At 36.1% G+C, this 16,783-nt stretch overlaps 1 protein-coding gene and 1 pseudogene across 2 annotated transcripts in view; one reads left to right on the forward strand and one right to left on the reverse strand.

Annotated features, from left to right (window-relative positions):
- Window positions 1-14,243, forward strand: part of BCKDHB (branched chain keto acid dehydrogenase E1 subunit beta) — a 187,666-nt gene extending 173,423 nt beyond the window's left edge. For both annotated transcript variants that reach the window (XM_028509091.2, XM_036024388.1), the window contains 2 exons: window positions 12,265-12,413; window positions 13,953-14,243. In XM_028509091.2, coding sequence (XP_028364892.1) covers window positions 12,265-12,405 — 141 coding nt within the window. In that variant the 3' untranslated portion in view covers window positions 12,406-12,413; window positions 13,953-14,243. The remainder of the gene's footprint in view (window positions 1-12,264; window positions 12,414-13,952) is intronic.
- LOC118500256 lies at window positions 5,777-7,347 on the reverse strand (annotated as a pseudogene).
- Window positions 14,244-16,783: the final 2,540 nt, after the last annotated feature.

Here is a 16,783-nt window from a genome sequence, read left to right on the forward strand (position 1 = left end):
TCAGTATTTCATAAACATGCTCTCAAACACACAAACAGCCTTTACTGTTTTTATGTGAGTTACAGAGCTTAAAAACCAATTTAACAAGATGCTGATCTAATGTATTTATTAATATTTGGGGTTTTCAGAGTTTCAGCAAGTGTTGTAAAGTAGAGGAAAATCATAGCATTATAGAAATCTGCACAAGCTGAGCTGAGCAAAACAAATGACTTAATACTCACGTATAGTAATCGTTTTACAGTAACATCAACCTGCCATCCGTAGTTCTAAATCCAAAATTGCTCACAGGACAGCTTGCCATGTGAACACTGTCTTTACAGGACCGAGACTGCACATTTGCTCTGCAGCTGTGCGGAACAGTTATCAGTTTGGCGCACAGCAGGATTGTTTTGGAGGGACGATAGACACTTCAAATCCCCTTTGGCAATTCTGAAGTAACGGAAGTACCTGCTGCCGAAGTGAATCATATGTACTTAATTCGATTTGCTACATAATTAGTATTTGAAGAAACCAAAGGAAAATTCTTGTGGGTTGGTGATTTGTTATATCAAATATATGCATGCACATTCAGGGAAATGGGGATTGAAACTGATGCGATTCTACTGCATACATCATAATCCGGATGTATTACATACATATATAATTTTTTAATCAGGCTTTTAAAAGTGATACTTTCCCAGGGATGACTGAAATGCTTGTCTAGACAGCTGGGACCTGTCCACTTCCATGCTTGGGGATGGGCCCTTCTGCAGATAGCCATGTCCACTTGATGGCACTTATATGTGTATAAACAGCTCCCCACCTATAATGCAGAGCCCACAGCTATTCAGTGAACACCTAGGTCAGCTGCAGAGAGTGTGCCAGTGACCACTAATAGAAACTGACAAATACAGTCTGAGACAGGGAAATCCGTGCCGCACTTAAATTTAAATTTTAAGATTAATTTAACTGCAAGTCTTATCTATTGTTTTTAATTTCACAAAAAGAATTTAACTTCTATTTTTAAAAGATATTTCTTGAAATACTTCAGAGATTTTCTTGTATAGTTTTAGAGTTCTTCAAAATGAGTTAACTGTGAGAAGAGGATTAAATTTCATATTCTAATTTAAGTCTAGGATAAAACTTGTAACCTATGTTTATTTAAAATATTTTTCTAATCAGTGAAAAAGCTGTCACATTCTTATCAAATTACTTAGTACCTCAATCCATCTAGATTTTATTATAGATAAGGAAATAAATTAAAGGAAACATTTAATTTCCTGATGGAACACTTTAATGATTTTTTAAATGTAAACTTACAGCCTACCATAGTTCAACATCCAGTTCTTCCTAAGTGTTCACAGCCTTGGAACTGAAGGAGGCGGCTCACATCCTGCACTCTATCTAGGTGCCAGTAATTACATAGAAAAACGGTACCCACGTCCCCCCTTCCCCTCATTTGCACATCTTCTCTCCAGCAAGTATCTAAAGGGGACAAATATAAATCCAAGCCTAACTTACTATAACTCTAATTTAAAATTTATTCTCTTCCCTCCCCACAGCAAAAGAGGTACTATACTGCTAAGTATTTTTGTTTTTTGTTTTTGCCCCTGCCCCTTCTAGAAACCTGCAAAACAGAGAGCTACATGGCTCTTGTGAAATAAGAGAAAGAATTCTAGAAATATATTTAAAGCTATGTTACTTTGACCTAAGTTCTAGTTCATTCCTTCTGAAAAAATGAAGATAATAACTCATATTTTTATATGATTGTTCTAAGGCAAGGGTTAGCAAGCTCTGGCCTGTGGGCCAGATTAAGCCCACCCCTCATTCTTGTACAGTGTGCAGGCTCTTTCTAGTCTAGCCTACAGGACACACAATGTAACCAGAATTTGTAAAGCTTTTCATTAAAAAAAAAAAACTTCACTGGAATGGATGAAAACAAACAGTTCCATCAGTTTTTCTTTCACCGGTATAATGAGCACTAGATATAAATATTAAATATTTCCTTATATCTAAGCAAGATGCTTTGGCCCACTATTTAACCTTAAATCTTTCTCAGTAACACTCAAGATTAACCAGGAGAGCTGGTTCACATACCAACAAAACTGTGAGCGCCTGTGTGATCTTAGTCCCTCCTTAAACTTGGGCGGCCCCAGCTCCTCCCTTATGTCATCACAGAAGTCACTGAAAGGATTAAGTGAGGCTATACAAATACTTACCCTTGTTTATTACTAAATAAGAACATCTCTTTGGTTACTATTTAGTGAACGTCTGGCTTTTCTGTTGCTTGTATGCCTGTACTTACTCCTTTCTCTGAACAGATAGGTATGTGGACAAATACATTTCTTTTCCCGTAGGCTGCTGTGTTGTTTCTTGGGACAGTGGACGGAATGTGTTGATTAAACACAGGATTGTTTGTTGGTGTCCATGTGTGTTTATGTACATCACTAAGTGTGATATATGACGTACTGGGAAACTTCTAGGGCCTCTTTCAGAGAGTCATTGCTTTTCATGTTAGCCTCTGATTCCTAATTGTGGGACTGGATTGAATTGATATAGTTCAGCCTCAAGTAAGTAGATAAAAAATAGTAAGTTAATATTCTGGTCCATCTAAATAAATTATGTGAACATTGACATTTTTATGAACTGTATACATTTAATCTAAATTTATTAATAACAGTATCATTGGAGAATGCTAATATTATATTTTTACACTAAAGTATAAAAGTATCCAGAGCTAAATCGCAGTTTCTAACCACCCCCTCACTAGAGTATCTATGGTTTTTATCAGGCTTATTAGAAGTTTGTTTATGGAGCATGCAATACGTGCAAACTTGGGTTCGGTTCCTCTTATCTGCATACAATTTACCCAATGTTGGGAGCAAAAAAAGAGGGATATATATATATATATATATAGCTATATCTCCCTCTAATTCTGAAATATCCATTCTTGAATTTATGAAAATATATATATGCAAATGCATAGACATTCAACCTGGAGAATTTCCATGTAAGAAATATTAAGCACCTTCACAGGTAGAAACATAGTATGTAAATACAGTGAAGAGGAAAATATATTTGGGATTCTGCATTTTATTATAATTTGATGCAGATAGTTATTACAATTGCTAGATTTAATGAATAGGTCAAATTCATTATGTTAGCTAAAGTCACTCTCATCTAAATAGTGAGAGCATCATTTATAAGCCTCCTCTTACTCTGGTCAGAGATTTCCACCATTACTGAGGTCAGAAACGTGTTTGCTTTGTTAATTTGTTTAATTACCAAACTTTGGAAGTGCAGCTACCACAGGAGTCCAGTGAATGAGTGTTTGACCACATCTCCCTGATTGTTGGTGACAGCCTACAATGTTATTTCTCTAGTAAAATCGCAGTGATCCAGTGACCAGCATTACACTGCTGAAAAATAAGTTGGCATGACTTACTCATTCAGCAAAACCAAGCTTAAAGGCTGTGTTGCTATGACACCCCATGCTAACTTTTTTAAAAATGTGTTTAATTTCAGTAAAAACATTGACACATCTATTTTGGCATTATGTCAATAAAGTTGATTTTTTCCCTTTTCCTTGCTTTATTTAACAAGTTCTTTCAGCATTTTTTAAACATAAACTAAAAGACAAACTAGAAATCAAAAACATTTTTAAACAGAAGGAAAAAGCAATAAAAACCTCTCTATATTGCAGCAAAAGCATATCATTTGTAAAATAGAAAATATTTTAGCCATTATTTTTTAAATCCAGCTTCTCAAACTTTTTAGAAAGATGGTGCCAGATAGGGAGAAATCACTCTAGTTTAGTAGTTTCATTTTGTAATTGGTTTTGAAACTTAAAAACAGGTCATGAGAAATCCTAATAATTTTTTTCGTGCAGGTTCAGTCCCCCAAATTCTAAGATAATACCAGTACATTTTCTTTGTCACAAGACAAAGGAATTGTCAGGTTGCTTTAGATAGGGTTCATTTCTGCCTTCCAAGCACCATTAAATGGTGTTATAATGCTATTTGAAGAATTTTGTGGGGGGGTGGGGGGAGAACAAGCAGAAAAAGTGAATGCTTTGTAGGATCATCAAATGTTGCTCTGCCAGATTATTTTAAATCTCCTGGTGCCAAGCCAAGAAAAAAATCCTACCTTACAGAGAGTGATTTGTTCCTGCGATGACTCAGGACTGCAAGCCGCTTATATTTATCATTACGTGTCCACATTCTAAAGAAATTTCACTTTCAAACTTTGCTGCCATTCGTGCTTTCTTATATAGGAAGAATTTTGAACTATAAATTTTAAGCTTTGGGGTCTGTGGAAATTTGAGAACACTGCCTTTTTTTCTACTGTTGAATATAAATTGTTTTAACAAAAGCAATGGAGCCACAGTACATTTTGAATGTCAAAATTTGCACATCATATATCTCAAAAGAATTTAAACTTTAGAATTTGAACTTTTAAAACGTCAGAACATCGTTGGAGACTGATTGCAGCACATAAACAGAATATGTTGTAGGAAGATTTAATGAAGAAGTTGATTTTTTTTGCCATTTTTTCTTACAGTGCTTTTAGGTGAAAACAGTGAGGCAGCTGCGGGTCCTAGCTCAAGGCTGGATCTAGGGGAAAGTCTGAAAGCAGAACCAAACCTTGACAGGTTTTACCGGGAAAACCAGAGTGGTGTGGATGGAGTGCTAGTGATTTGAAATAGGATTATAAATTTCAGGACTGAATTGTTACTTGCTTTCATTTATTTCTGATTTTAAATATAGTGAAATTTATAAAATTATCATTTTGAGAAGAAAGCAATTTATATTATAAATTATTGATGTTAATGTTAAATTTTGATATTGAAATTTGTTCTTTAAACAGTTAATGTATCGAGATTCATAGATTAAGCTTACATTAACATGCTTATATTCTGGCATGACTGTTGAATCTGAATGATGAATGTATATTTTAACATCATTGTATATATATTTTAACATTTATGTATATTTTAACATTCTTCAACTTTGTCTAAGTAGCTAGACTGTATCCAGGAAAACTGTTTAGATCAAAAATAATATTTCTAACTTCAGAAAATAAGCTTCTATTTTAAAAATGAATTGGAATTTAAATGAAAATCCTAATTTAGAATTCAGTTTCATTCTTTAAGTAGCTGGAAAAAATCTTAAAAAACAAAAATTAAAACGAATTTCCAGCAATTTGCATTAAAAAGGAAAAAATGGAATTTTTTATAAAGTCAACAGACATTGAACACATCCAATGAAGTTAAGTAATAAAAATCTCAGCTTTTAATTTAGTCAAGATTAGGATTTTACATGGAAGTTTTGCTGAAGTAGTTGGGCCTGAGTAAAATGTTTCAGTTGTTATACAACTCTGGGTAAAATTATATTATTCGTACATGTATACTGCTTTATTTAGTTATGTAGTTTCAGCTGTGTTTTAAAAGTGAGAAACTGCATAGCAACAAGTTTTTGTTGAATATATCTCATGTGAGTGGTACTAGAAAAATAAAATGAACATAGCTCTAATGTTTAAGGGAACGTTCTGTTAGTTTGGGGATAGATTAGGGACTCAGCTGTCTGAAGAATTAATAATTTCATAGACCTATGTTGTATAGAAAATTAGTACAGACTAATATATATTTTAAGTTCCATTTCAAAAATATGATGCATGATATATAAACCATTTGCTTATATGAAAAATATTATAATTAATAAAATTGTATTTATTTAATTCAGTAATGAAGTTAATTTGGAGTTGCTGATACAGTGCCTTTACCAGGTTTTTTCCCTTCCTCATTAAACTTTGTTTTAGTGGGTCACAAAATTCTGTGACAAATTTTTGGTTGTTTATATAAAAAGTATAGACTTTAAAAACTAGTAACTTAAAAACTGCCACACACAAAAACTATAAAACATTTTCCTTTGCTTCTGAAGGTTTTATGATGTATTATAATTATTAAATACCTGTCTTTTACTATTAAACTTAAATAGCCAATCGAGATAAACAGTTCTGAGACTGTTCCACCACTGATTGCCACTGAGGTGGCAGGTATCGGGCATAATACTCATTTAGCCTTCCGAGCTTTCTGGGCAGACTTGGTGACTTTGGCAGCTCCAGGTGCTTTCTTGTCCACTGCTTTGATGACACCCATAGCAACTGTCTGTCTCATGACACAAACAGCAAAGTGGCCCAGAGGAGGATAGTCAGAGAAGCTCTCAACAGACGTGGGCTTCCAGGAACCATATTGACAATGGCAGCATCACCAGATTTCAAAAGCTTTGGGCCATCTTCCAGCTTGTTCCCAGAACAACAATCGATCTTCTTCAGCTCAGCAAACTTGCAAGCAAGTATGAGCTGTGTGACAGTACAGGACAGGTGCACATCCAGCACTGATTTGGCCTGATGGATCAGGACAATCACCTGAACTGTGAAGCCAGCTGCTTCCACTGGTGGGTCACTTTTGCTGTCACCAGCCACACTGCCATGATGAACATCTTTGACAGATATGTTCTTGACATTGAAGTCTGCATTGTTCCCAGGAAGAGCTTCACACAAAGCTTCATGGTGCATTTCAACAGAGTTAACTTCAGTTGTAACGTTGACTAGAGCAAAGGTGACCACCAGCCCAGGTTTAAGAATGCCAGTGTCTACTCGGCCCACAGGGACAGGACCAATACCACCAATTTTGTAGACATCCTGGAGGGGCAGGCGCAGGTGCTTGTCAGTTAGATGAGTTGGTGGCAGGATGCAATCCAGAGTTTCAAGCGTTGTGGTTCTACTGTCAATTCCATGGCTAACTTTCCATCCCTTAGCTCTTGGCTCCAGCGTGTTGTCACCATTCCGACCAGAAATTGGCACAAATGCCTCTGTGTCAGGGTTGTAGCCAATTTTCATAATGTAGGTGCTGAATTCTTTACCAATATCCTCGTATCTCTTCCGGCTGTAGGGCGGTTCAGTGGAATCCATTCTGTTAACACCAACAATCAGCTGTTTCAGACTCAGTGTATCAGCCAGAAGGGCATGTTGGGGGGGTCTGCTCATTCTTGGAGATACCTGCTTCAAACTCACCAACACCAGCAGCAAAGATCAGGACAGCACAGTCAGCCAGAGATGTCCCTGTAATCATGTTTTTGATAAAGTTTCTGTTTCCTGGAGCACCAATGATGGTCACACAATACTTGCTGGTCTCAAATTTCCCCAGGGAAATACCAATGATGATAGGCTCATGGTCAGCTTTCAGTTTATCCAAGAACCAAGCATACTTGAAGCATCCCCATCTCAGCAGCATCCTTCTCGAATTTTTCAGTGGTTGTTTTGTTGATCCCAGCACACTTGTAGATCAGATGGCCAGTAGTGGCAAACTTGCCAGAATCTGTGTTACTGCAGACGACAATGTTGATGTGAGTCGTTTCCTTTCCTATTTTGACTTTGATCCAGTGGTAGTTTTCATGACACCTGTGTTCTGGTGGCAAGCCCCTGCAAAAAAGCTACAGGTTTCTTGAGTATGATTTAGGATACCAGAATCTTTTTTTTTTCTCATCAGCTAAAACTCATGTTTTGTCTATGGGCAAGTTTTCAGGGTAGATTTAAAGCCAATTTAAAACAAATATTGTCTGATAATATTTGGAAGCTGGGGGAGGTCTAACCTTACATAAATAACTAGGACTAATCAACTTATAATCAAAAATAAGTTTCTAAGCTCATGGACTTTAAAGCTATCAGAAATACATCACTGTAGTATATTAATTTAGTTTTCTCATATTTTTAGCATTTAACTCTTGCATTGGTCATTATGACACCTAGACAACTATTGTGATTGCATTTAGAAGCAAAGTCTCCATTGTTGTTTATTAATAATAATAGACAAGAACCCAGTGGTATTGGGAATTTAGGTTTAAAACTTTTTAAAAATTTAGGTTTAAGTATGTTCACAAATCATCTGAAGTTCTTTCTTAATGTTTTCTCTTAGAGCAGAAATAACTTCATGATCTGTATGTCTTGTTCAATGCTCATTACATTTGTAGCTTATTGAACTTTCCCACACCGCTCCCCTTGGAAACAAAGATAAATTCTCATAGTTTAAATGTTGTTATGATGGCATAATAACAATTATATGATATAACCTGCTTTATGTTTGAAAAGTAACTTAAAATCAGTTTTTTGAGTTACTACTTTGAAAGTAAGTTGTAGACTGATGTTTCTTGTGGTTCCAGGGAGGAATGTATAGTCCTGATTTATCAGATAATTCTATAGGGAATGATGTCTATTTTCACTTGTGATGCGTTTCTCATTACCGTGTCCTGTTTTCTGACTTTCCATTAAATGTTTAGAGAAATTAGTTCAGTAGTTTTTCAGGAAAATGAAATGAATTTCATCAGTCAATGTCAGTTGTAAAAAAATAGGAACATGTATAAAATACCTAAATTTTTCTTATCTCACTTTAAACTTCATAATTTTCCAACTCAAGATGATCTATAGGTATTTTTGCACAGTGGGCTATAGTTAACTAACTTCCTGTCACAGAAAACTGGAATAAAAATTATGTCAAAATTGTTCTTAGAAAGAAATCTGAGCCTTGAATTGCCTTGCATTAAAAAAAGCCAAATAAATCAAATAATGTTGTATGGTCTTTATTTTTGACTCTGTGTTTTGAGGTGTGTATGCCTTGATTACATTAATTTATCTGCTTTTAATGGTAACCATTTGGTAGCTGACTGAGAGTCTCTTTTGTATAGTAGCACTACTTGGAAAATATGTTCATTTTGGAGGAAATTTTAAACCATTTCCCTAGCCCTTGACTATAGCCTCAGGAACTGGTAATTAGTGCCTAGGTCCCTGCTCCCCAGCAGGGGGCAGCACTGGGCTTGTCTTTCCTTGTAGCTTGACTGTGGTCTCCACCCTCCTTTCTCATAAAGCACTTAAACTCAGTTTGGTAGTTCCTTTTTTTTTTTTTTTTTTAAGGCTTAGAAAGTGTCAAGTAAATAGTAGCTATGCAGGTTCTGTGCTATAAGGAACATTACTTCTCACTGTTGACTCTTCTATGTTACCAGAATCTTGTCTTCAGTGATGATTTGGTTTATCATTGCAAATATTTACCTTGTGTTTATTCTAACTTGGAAAATCTTAAGAGGAAAACAAAAACCTCACACATACTGAGCACTGTGATGTGTCAGACATGAAACTAGGTACTTCTCATATGTTACTCCACAGTCTAGGAAAACAGCTAGGCAAGGCAACAATAGTGTTACAAAACAATAGGAAGATACCACAGCAGAATTATAAATACTTTTATAATTCTTTAATACTTTTACTTTTGCTACTGAGCAACCAGAGGCTAGGAGTGGTTAAATCACAGTAAAGCATAGGTTCCCTTCAGACAGAATTCCAAATTCCATGCTGCATCAATTATGTTATCAGCCCTGCCATAAAACAACGAAAAGATTTGTTGACAGTGACCGAAGTTGCAGTGTGGAACGCCTGAGGCTCATTTCAGTGATGTAACTTCTGTGACATGGTGACAGGAGAATTTGTGGTTAATGCACTTAAAACTTGATCGGGAAAGGGGTTAAGTGATATTTAAATACACACACTTATATAACCTATATTATATTCACCAAAACATAGCAAAACATATGCAAACATATGATCCATTCTTAGGATAAAGTATTATTGATAAGTTTTTAAAAATCAACATATGCAAAACATATTGCAAGTATAGTTGATTTTTTAAAACTTATCAATAATACTTTATCCTAAGAATGGATCATATTTCATTTTTACTTACCTTCTCTTACCTGCTAGAAAATTTTCAGGATCTCTGTTCTCTGCAGTTTCAACAGGATACTAAAAAATTTGTTTTGTTTTGTTATAGAAAGCAGGCAAATAAAGAACTCATTTTGCTGGGGTCTATGATTTTTATGACTTGAAATTGGTATTCCGCATTGTCTGCTTCGTTTTCTGCTTGTAATATGCATAGCAAGCCAGATGGCTAATATATAAACAATTTGGGATATGCTGATTTGAATCATTTGGTATAGCCTAGGAGGTGCCTAATCCCAAGACCATCTGTTTATTGCTCTGGGTGTTACCTTCATGCTGAAATGTGTTTTCCGTTTCTTCATGTCTTAGCCTCTACCTTTCATATAAATGCAGAAGAGGCTTCTTAGACCAAACTTAACCCATTGTGCCTCTCGAGGTTCTATTGTAAAATTTAATCACAGCCTGCCTTCCACTTTATTGTTCTTATTTATTCCTATTTTTTTCTTGTTATTGCTGTTTTCAACAGCAGTGCTTCAAAATTGCTGAAGAGTGACTAAAAACATGAGCTTTGTTGGAATCTTACTTGACTATGTTTGTACCTATTTGACCTTGGCCAAGTTTCTTCACCTTAGTTTCTTCATCTGTGAAATGGAAAATGATACCTCCCTCAGGCATTTGTAAAAGGATTAAATCTGATAAAATAGAACTCATTTAGCACCATGCCTCCTGTATAATAGTGACATACTGGTTGCTGCTCTTATTAACACATTTTAAAGAGAAAGTTCTCATAGTTACAAAAAGACATGGTCAGATGTAAATGCAAATGCCATATATAGAATTTCATGCAAGGATCTTTTGGAAGGAATGTGTTTTTCTTCAAATACCTGATTATTTATACGAAAGCACAGACCACCAGAAAAGGAATGTAGGAAATACTACATACCTGGTTTAAGGTTCACTTTCTGTCCTTTTAACTGGATTCAGGGTGAAACTTTGGACCACAAATAGCTGGAGAAAAGTTCCTCTTGGCACCTGCCTGGGCTCTCTCCTGTTGCCCTGGACTACCTGTTACACTGAGGTCTGCTTTGGAACACCACCATCACGCCTGCCATTGTTTTCCTGGCAAGCTCTCCAGGGAGAGAAACCAGCAACTGAGGCTTCCCCTTTTAGCCCCTGTGGTGGATATTACCTGTAATCTCCACAATTCCCCAAGGGCTAGGTAGCTATTTCTTCCTAATTTTCCATGGATTACTATTTCTGAATCAAAAGTCATCAAACATAGTTTTTAAAATATGAGTGTGCTTGGGAATACAAAGAAGGATGTGATTAATGGAAAAGAAGATGATTAATCTGGATTGTTTTGAACCTTTAGGCACATGGTGTCTATAGTTATTGTGTCATAATGTGGTATATAATGAAGAGAGAGATGCTTCGTGGAGGATTAATTACCTACATTGATCTACACAAATCTGCCAATGAGACTCAAATATTTTTCTAAGACTGTGTGAGTGTATTTCTGTGTGTGTACAGCTTCTGTATGAAGAAGAAAACTAATGCAGAACGAAGATGCCTTGTTTTGATGGTTGCCCAGAGAAATAATAATCACAGACAGATCATTCATATGTGAACCAGTTCTGTGGGAAGTAACTCTGCTTAACCCGAACATCTTATTTCCAATTGCTTTAAAGAAGTTTTAACACAAACTCACAAAAGGAAGAATTTAAATCTCTTAAATACACTGTAGTAAACAAAGTGTTAAAATTTCAAACTGCTTCATTTAGTCAGCGGATAGCCTTACAAAATTGAATCATAGTCGTCCATATCCTTGAATTATCTTCCATGATTTTTATAATACATTTTATATGCTTATGTATAGTGTGTTAATTCCACAGAATTTACAGGAATTGTTTTCAAATTAAGTAAGTGCTACATATAAAATAACAAGTTTGTGTTTGTTAATTCTATAAAATAGTAACTATTATTTACATGAGAAGAAAATTCTTCATTCTTTCTCTTTATTTTAGTGCCATTTAATTACAAAAATAATACTGTGTCATACAAACTCCAACAATATGTATAAAGTACAAAGTGGAGTCTTTTCTTATCTCCTGCCATTCCCAGTATGGTTATTGCATATAAACTTTGAAGAATTCAGGAAACAAGAGAAAACATATCATCACTAATTTCAAGCTGCAGAATTTACTGTGAACATCTTGTTATGATTTTGTTACGCCTTACATTTGTGTTTGTGAAACAGCTTGTTTGGTATAATCCGGTTTGGCCTAAACAGTGGACATGTATATAGGCCTAATATACATATATGGAGACGCAGACATGTTTTAGGTAAAACTGGATCATGCCAAACATGCTGTTTGTCACCTGCTTTTTTTAACCTGCTTGCTTCATGTTATAATAGACTTATTTTCATGCCCTTGGATGGAATTGTAGTTTAAGTTGAAATGTTTCATCTCTGAAAAGCGATTTCTTCTTAAAGTTAACCATCTGTGTTCTTATCTGTAGGAAGAATGCTTCCTGAACCTGGAGGCTCCTATATCAAGAGTGTGTGGGTATGATACCCCATTTCCTCACATTTTTGAGCCATTCTACATCCCAGACAAATGGAAGTGCTATGATGCCCTTCGAAAGATGATCAACTATTGACCACAAAGGTAAGTCTGCCCTGCATTTTGAGAAAGCTAGTGTGTGTCCCTGATAATAATGTTCTGGTACCCAAGGAACAGCGGTCTTCAGTGTAGTGTATTTTGGTAAATGGCAACTTCCAGATGAAAATGGGTATTTCAGGAAAAAAACCTGAAATTTATAGTAAATTCGCATTTAATAGAAACACAGTAAGCATATGTATTATCTGGTGTCTGTAAAATAGGTGCATTCATTTGTTAACATTGAATAATCATTAGATCAGGATGTTCTTTGCTGTGGTTTAATTGTAAATACACCCTACCTCATTGTTCCAGCTCTTACTTGTATTTCTGTGTATTTTTATCAGCTATTTAAAATCTTCACAAATAGGGGTCATTTCATTTATTTAAAAATGGTTCTTCAATTTAGTCTCCAGTGATTTTGACAACGATTCATACATAGTATTCTGAAATTTGCCTTTATGTTATCTGAAAAAATAGATTTGTTGAACCGGAAACCTATTCATTATGTATAAAGGAAATTTTTACTTAGAAAAACCGAAAATATCCAGCACCACCACCACTTCAAGAATCTTTTTGGCAAGTGAATGTTTTTAAATTGTGGGTAATAAATGGCATGTATTCGTTACAGTTTTCTAAATCGTGCTCACATGCCTCTTCTGCAGGGTCAGTCTAGCGACAGCAGGCTCCCCTAGACACTGCTGAGTCAGTCAGGTTTGAAGGTGTGACACTACAGAAGTTGCTGTCACTGACATACTTATTTTGTCTTTTGCATTTTTGAGGTGATTTAAAATACATAGATAGGAGTTAAATGCCATGTAATAATACAGCCCATACTTTTTAAAGGTAAAAAATACCATATTTGAATGTGGGAGGTGGGGATTGGGTAGGGCAGAGAGAGTAATGGAGAGGAAATTGGGACAACTGTAACTGAACAACAATAAAAAATTTAAAAAGAAACACTATATTCCTTTATTCTGTGACTGGGTAGTAAAGCTAGCTCACCTAAACCCAGAGAGAACCTATAAATTTGTGCAGAGAAAATAATGCTCCCTCCTGCCCCTCTGATCTCCTCCCCACATATTGTGTAGTTCTGTTCTGAGAATACTGTTAAGACCAGTACCCACACATCCCTGGTATTCTGTCTGACACACAGAGGTAGATGCTTTATTTCTGATGTCCTCTTAATTTCTGTGAAAGCCACCAGCTTCTACAGTAAAGTCACACTCAAGACTGGTTAGGGAATTTCCTCATTTTGTTGTCTGTCTTCTTCCCTTCCATGGTCCATCATAATGGAGAGTTAAGGTAATAACATGCAGCTATATGGCTTGTTGCTAGTTTGAAAGTAGTATTTAGGTACTGGTTTTACCTTCAGATATCTATTTTTTTAAACAAAGGGAAAATTGAGCCTATTGTGAGAATATGATAAAAGATGCCTATACCAAAAGGTAAAATGATATTGAAGAATGTAGTCATACAATTAAGAAAAATCTATATTTAATTCACAGTGGCCAGAATGTCTATAATTATTGTTGATTTCTTTTACAGAAAACCTGGAAGATCATGACTAGATATGGAAGTATTTTTCTGAATTTTTTATATTGTCTCAGATTTATCTCTTCTTGAAAATTAGAGTTTTTATGAAATGAATCATGATGGATATTGGCTGAAAATTATAAATTAGTTATTGTATTAACACACATGAATTGATTTCCATTAGAGTGTTTCAGATTAACTTTTGAAAGTGTTCCATATGATGGTCTTATAAATTCCACTTAATTACATCTGTAAATATTGGGTGTGGGCAGTACTCAATAAAGCAAAGTCAGATTGTCCTCAGGTTGTTGTCTTTTTTTCATTAGTAAAAAGAATTTTTATTGCAGATGAAGGGAACCCAAATTCCACCACCCTGAAGCTGCTCTTTTGAGATACAGATTTTAAGCTGTTTATTAAGAAACAAGAATAAGGGGGGAGCTTTGACCCTCCCCAACCCCCTTCCTCTTGCGCAAGAGATTCAGACAGAGAAACCTGCTTTAGGAAGATCTTGGGGTGTTTGCCTTAACCTAACTTAAGTTAGTATGGTACACAAGAGCACTTCATGCAGATGCCTGTTACCCAGACACCCCTTTTGTCCCATTGTTGCCTAGCAGGGATTTTCCTGCCAGGCATGCTCCCCTCTTCCTTAGCCACCTGCAAATCACCCTTTCTCACTTCTGAAATCTAAGACCCCATCCCCCCTCCTTCTTTGTCCAAAACTTAGATACCCATGTTGTCTCACTGTCTTTGGAATTTTTGTGCTTATATGGATTCCTCATGTACATGTATTAAAACTTTGATTTTTCTCCTGTTAATCTGTTTCTGTTAATTTGATTATTAGCACAGCCAGAAGAACTTAGAAGGTGGAAAAATATTAATATTTTTTAGCCCCCTCACCCCAGACTAGTCGTCAACTTGTTCATTAGATCTAAGTAAAATGCAATGCTGAGAAATGCTGAATTTTCAACTTTATTGTATTTGGTTTTAGTTCTTTATGGCTGAGATGGTTGGTTGTATGTTGGTAAAACTTCTGGAATGTTTTTCCTCATTCTCCCCTCTTGCCTCAACCGGATGTACTGACGGACACACTCATTTTTTCCCAGAATGGGGTGGCAGGATCGAACTTGCTGCCTGTCTTCATGGAGAGCATGGACTTGTCTTTAGTTATAAAATTGCCAAGCTTTTGCTGTAGTTGTGTTTTTTTGCCATGATGTTACAAAGCAAATATTTTGTTCCTATGCTCTTTATATTATTATGTAGTTAAAAAGAAAAACATTAGCAGCAACAAAAGGCTCAAAACAGGAGGAAGCCTCCTTGTTGGGGAAGTTGCCAGGGCCTCTTGTTTCTTACTTTGCCTCTGCAGCCTTCAGCACAGCTGCAGACAGGCCCGCCCTGCCGAGGAGTCCCTGGGCAGAACCCGCAGCCCTGGCCCTGCCTGCGCGCCGGTGCTGTTACATCCGCCTCACTCCCATGGATCCAGAAGGGTTTCTGCTCAGGTCCAGCACGCCCCACCAGCCTCCACCCCTTAAAAAGCAGAGAAACAGGGTCCTAGAGTATTTTTCTTTCTCTGTAAATATTGTAAAAAGTGGCATTTTCTTAAGATTACAAATGTATGTTACATTAAAACTATATTGAAAAGTGTGTCCTATTTATTGTTATCAGATATTTGGAGGAGGAAACAGAAGGTAACACTTACAGATAGCCAGAAACGGGGAGGTAAAGGATAGGCACCTGATCACAGATTCTAGATAGCAGTAGGCTGAAATGAAGGACCAAAGCATTGGTTGGGAATGAAAATAGAGCCGCCCTGTCGTTTCGTTGGTTTAAAAATAGAAACACCTGTAATATAGGATGGGAAAGGATTATTTGTCAGCCAGAGTTTGGGAAGGATTTCAGGAATTCACTTGGCTTACAGTACAGGACTTTCTGAGTTTAATTCTCCAAAACTCAGTATGGACTTTGGCTTTGGACTTCGCTCACCACCAAAGGCTCCAGACATCCTTGCTGGGAACTGGGCGCTCACGTGGTCCGTCCAGCAGAGCCGGGAGTGTGCGGCAGTCAACCACATCTGGGCCTGCAGTGGGTTCTTTAGAACATGTTTGTTTTAGTTGAACATATTTTTTTTTAGTTGATCTTATTTATTATTTTAGTTGAAATTACTCATTTTAAGTTATATTGCCATTGGTAATTTTTAATACTGTTTTTTCTACTCATTTGGTATTGTAAAATTTTCTCATAGCTATTTTAATTTTATTTTAACTTTGTTTTTGAAATAGCAAGCATGAGGACAACTATGGGGATAATCTCTCTACACGGATTGCCGCAGTTCAAAAGCACTTTTCTCCCTCCAGTTAGCCCTGCTATCCCCATTAGCAAAAACCTCATTCCCTTCCAGAATAAGTGACTTACAGTTGATACTAAACTCAGTCTGTAGCACTAGATGTACATGTACACCTAAGTAACTGTCTTAAATACATTGATTTACTTGAAACAAGTGTATATGGTGGAAATAGAAAATAGTGATGAAAACACACATAAGAAATGTTAAATGAACGCCAAAGTCAAAATCCCCCACTACTCAGCCTCAGCATAAGTCTGCTCCCTTGTGACAACATGGATGTATAAGTGAATATAATCATCTATAAGTCAAATTGTATAACTGATAGATATTATCCAAGCTGACTAAACAGACCTGTATACATTAGAGAAAGAACGGAGGCAGAAGGCCCAGAAATGACCGCAATCCAATCTATTAGGTTTAAGTCACATAATCTACAAACTCTAGGTGAGAAATCCCATAGGCACCCCATTCAACTTAGTGAAATCCCTTTCCCATCAGCTTG

The sequence above is a fragment of the Phyllostomus discolor genome, chromosome 4 (assembly GCF_004126475.2).
Source record: "Phyllostomus discolor isolate MPI-MPIP mPhyDis1 chromosome 4, mPhyDis1.pri.v3, whole genome shotgun sequence".
Taxonomy (NCBI): Eukaryota; Metazoa; Chordata; class Mammalia; order Chiroptera; family Phyllostomidae; genus Phyllostomus; species Phyllostomus discolor.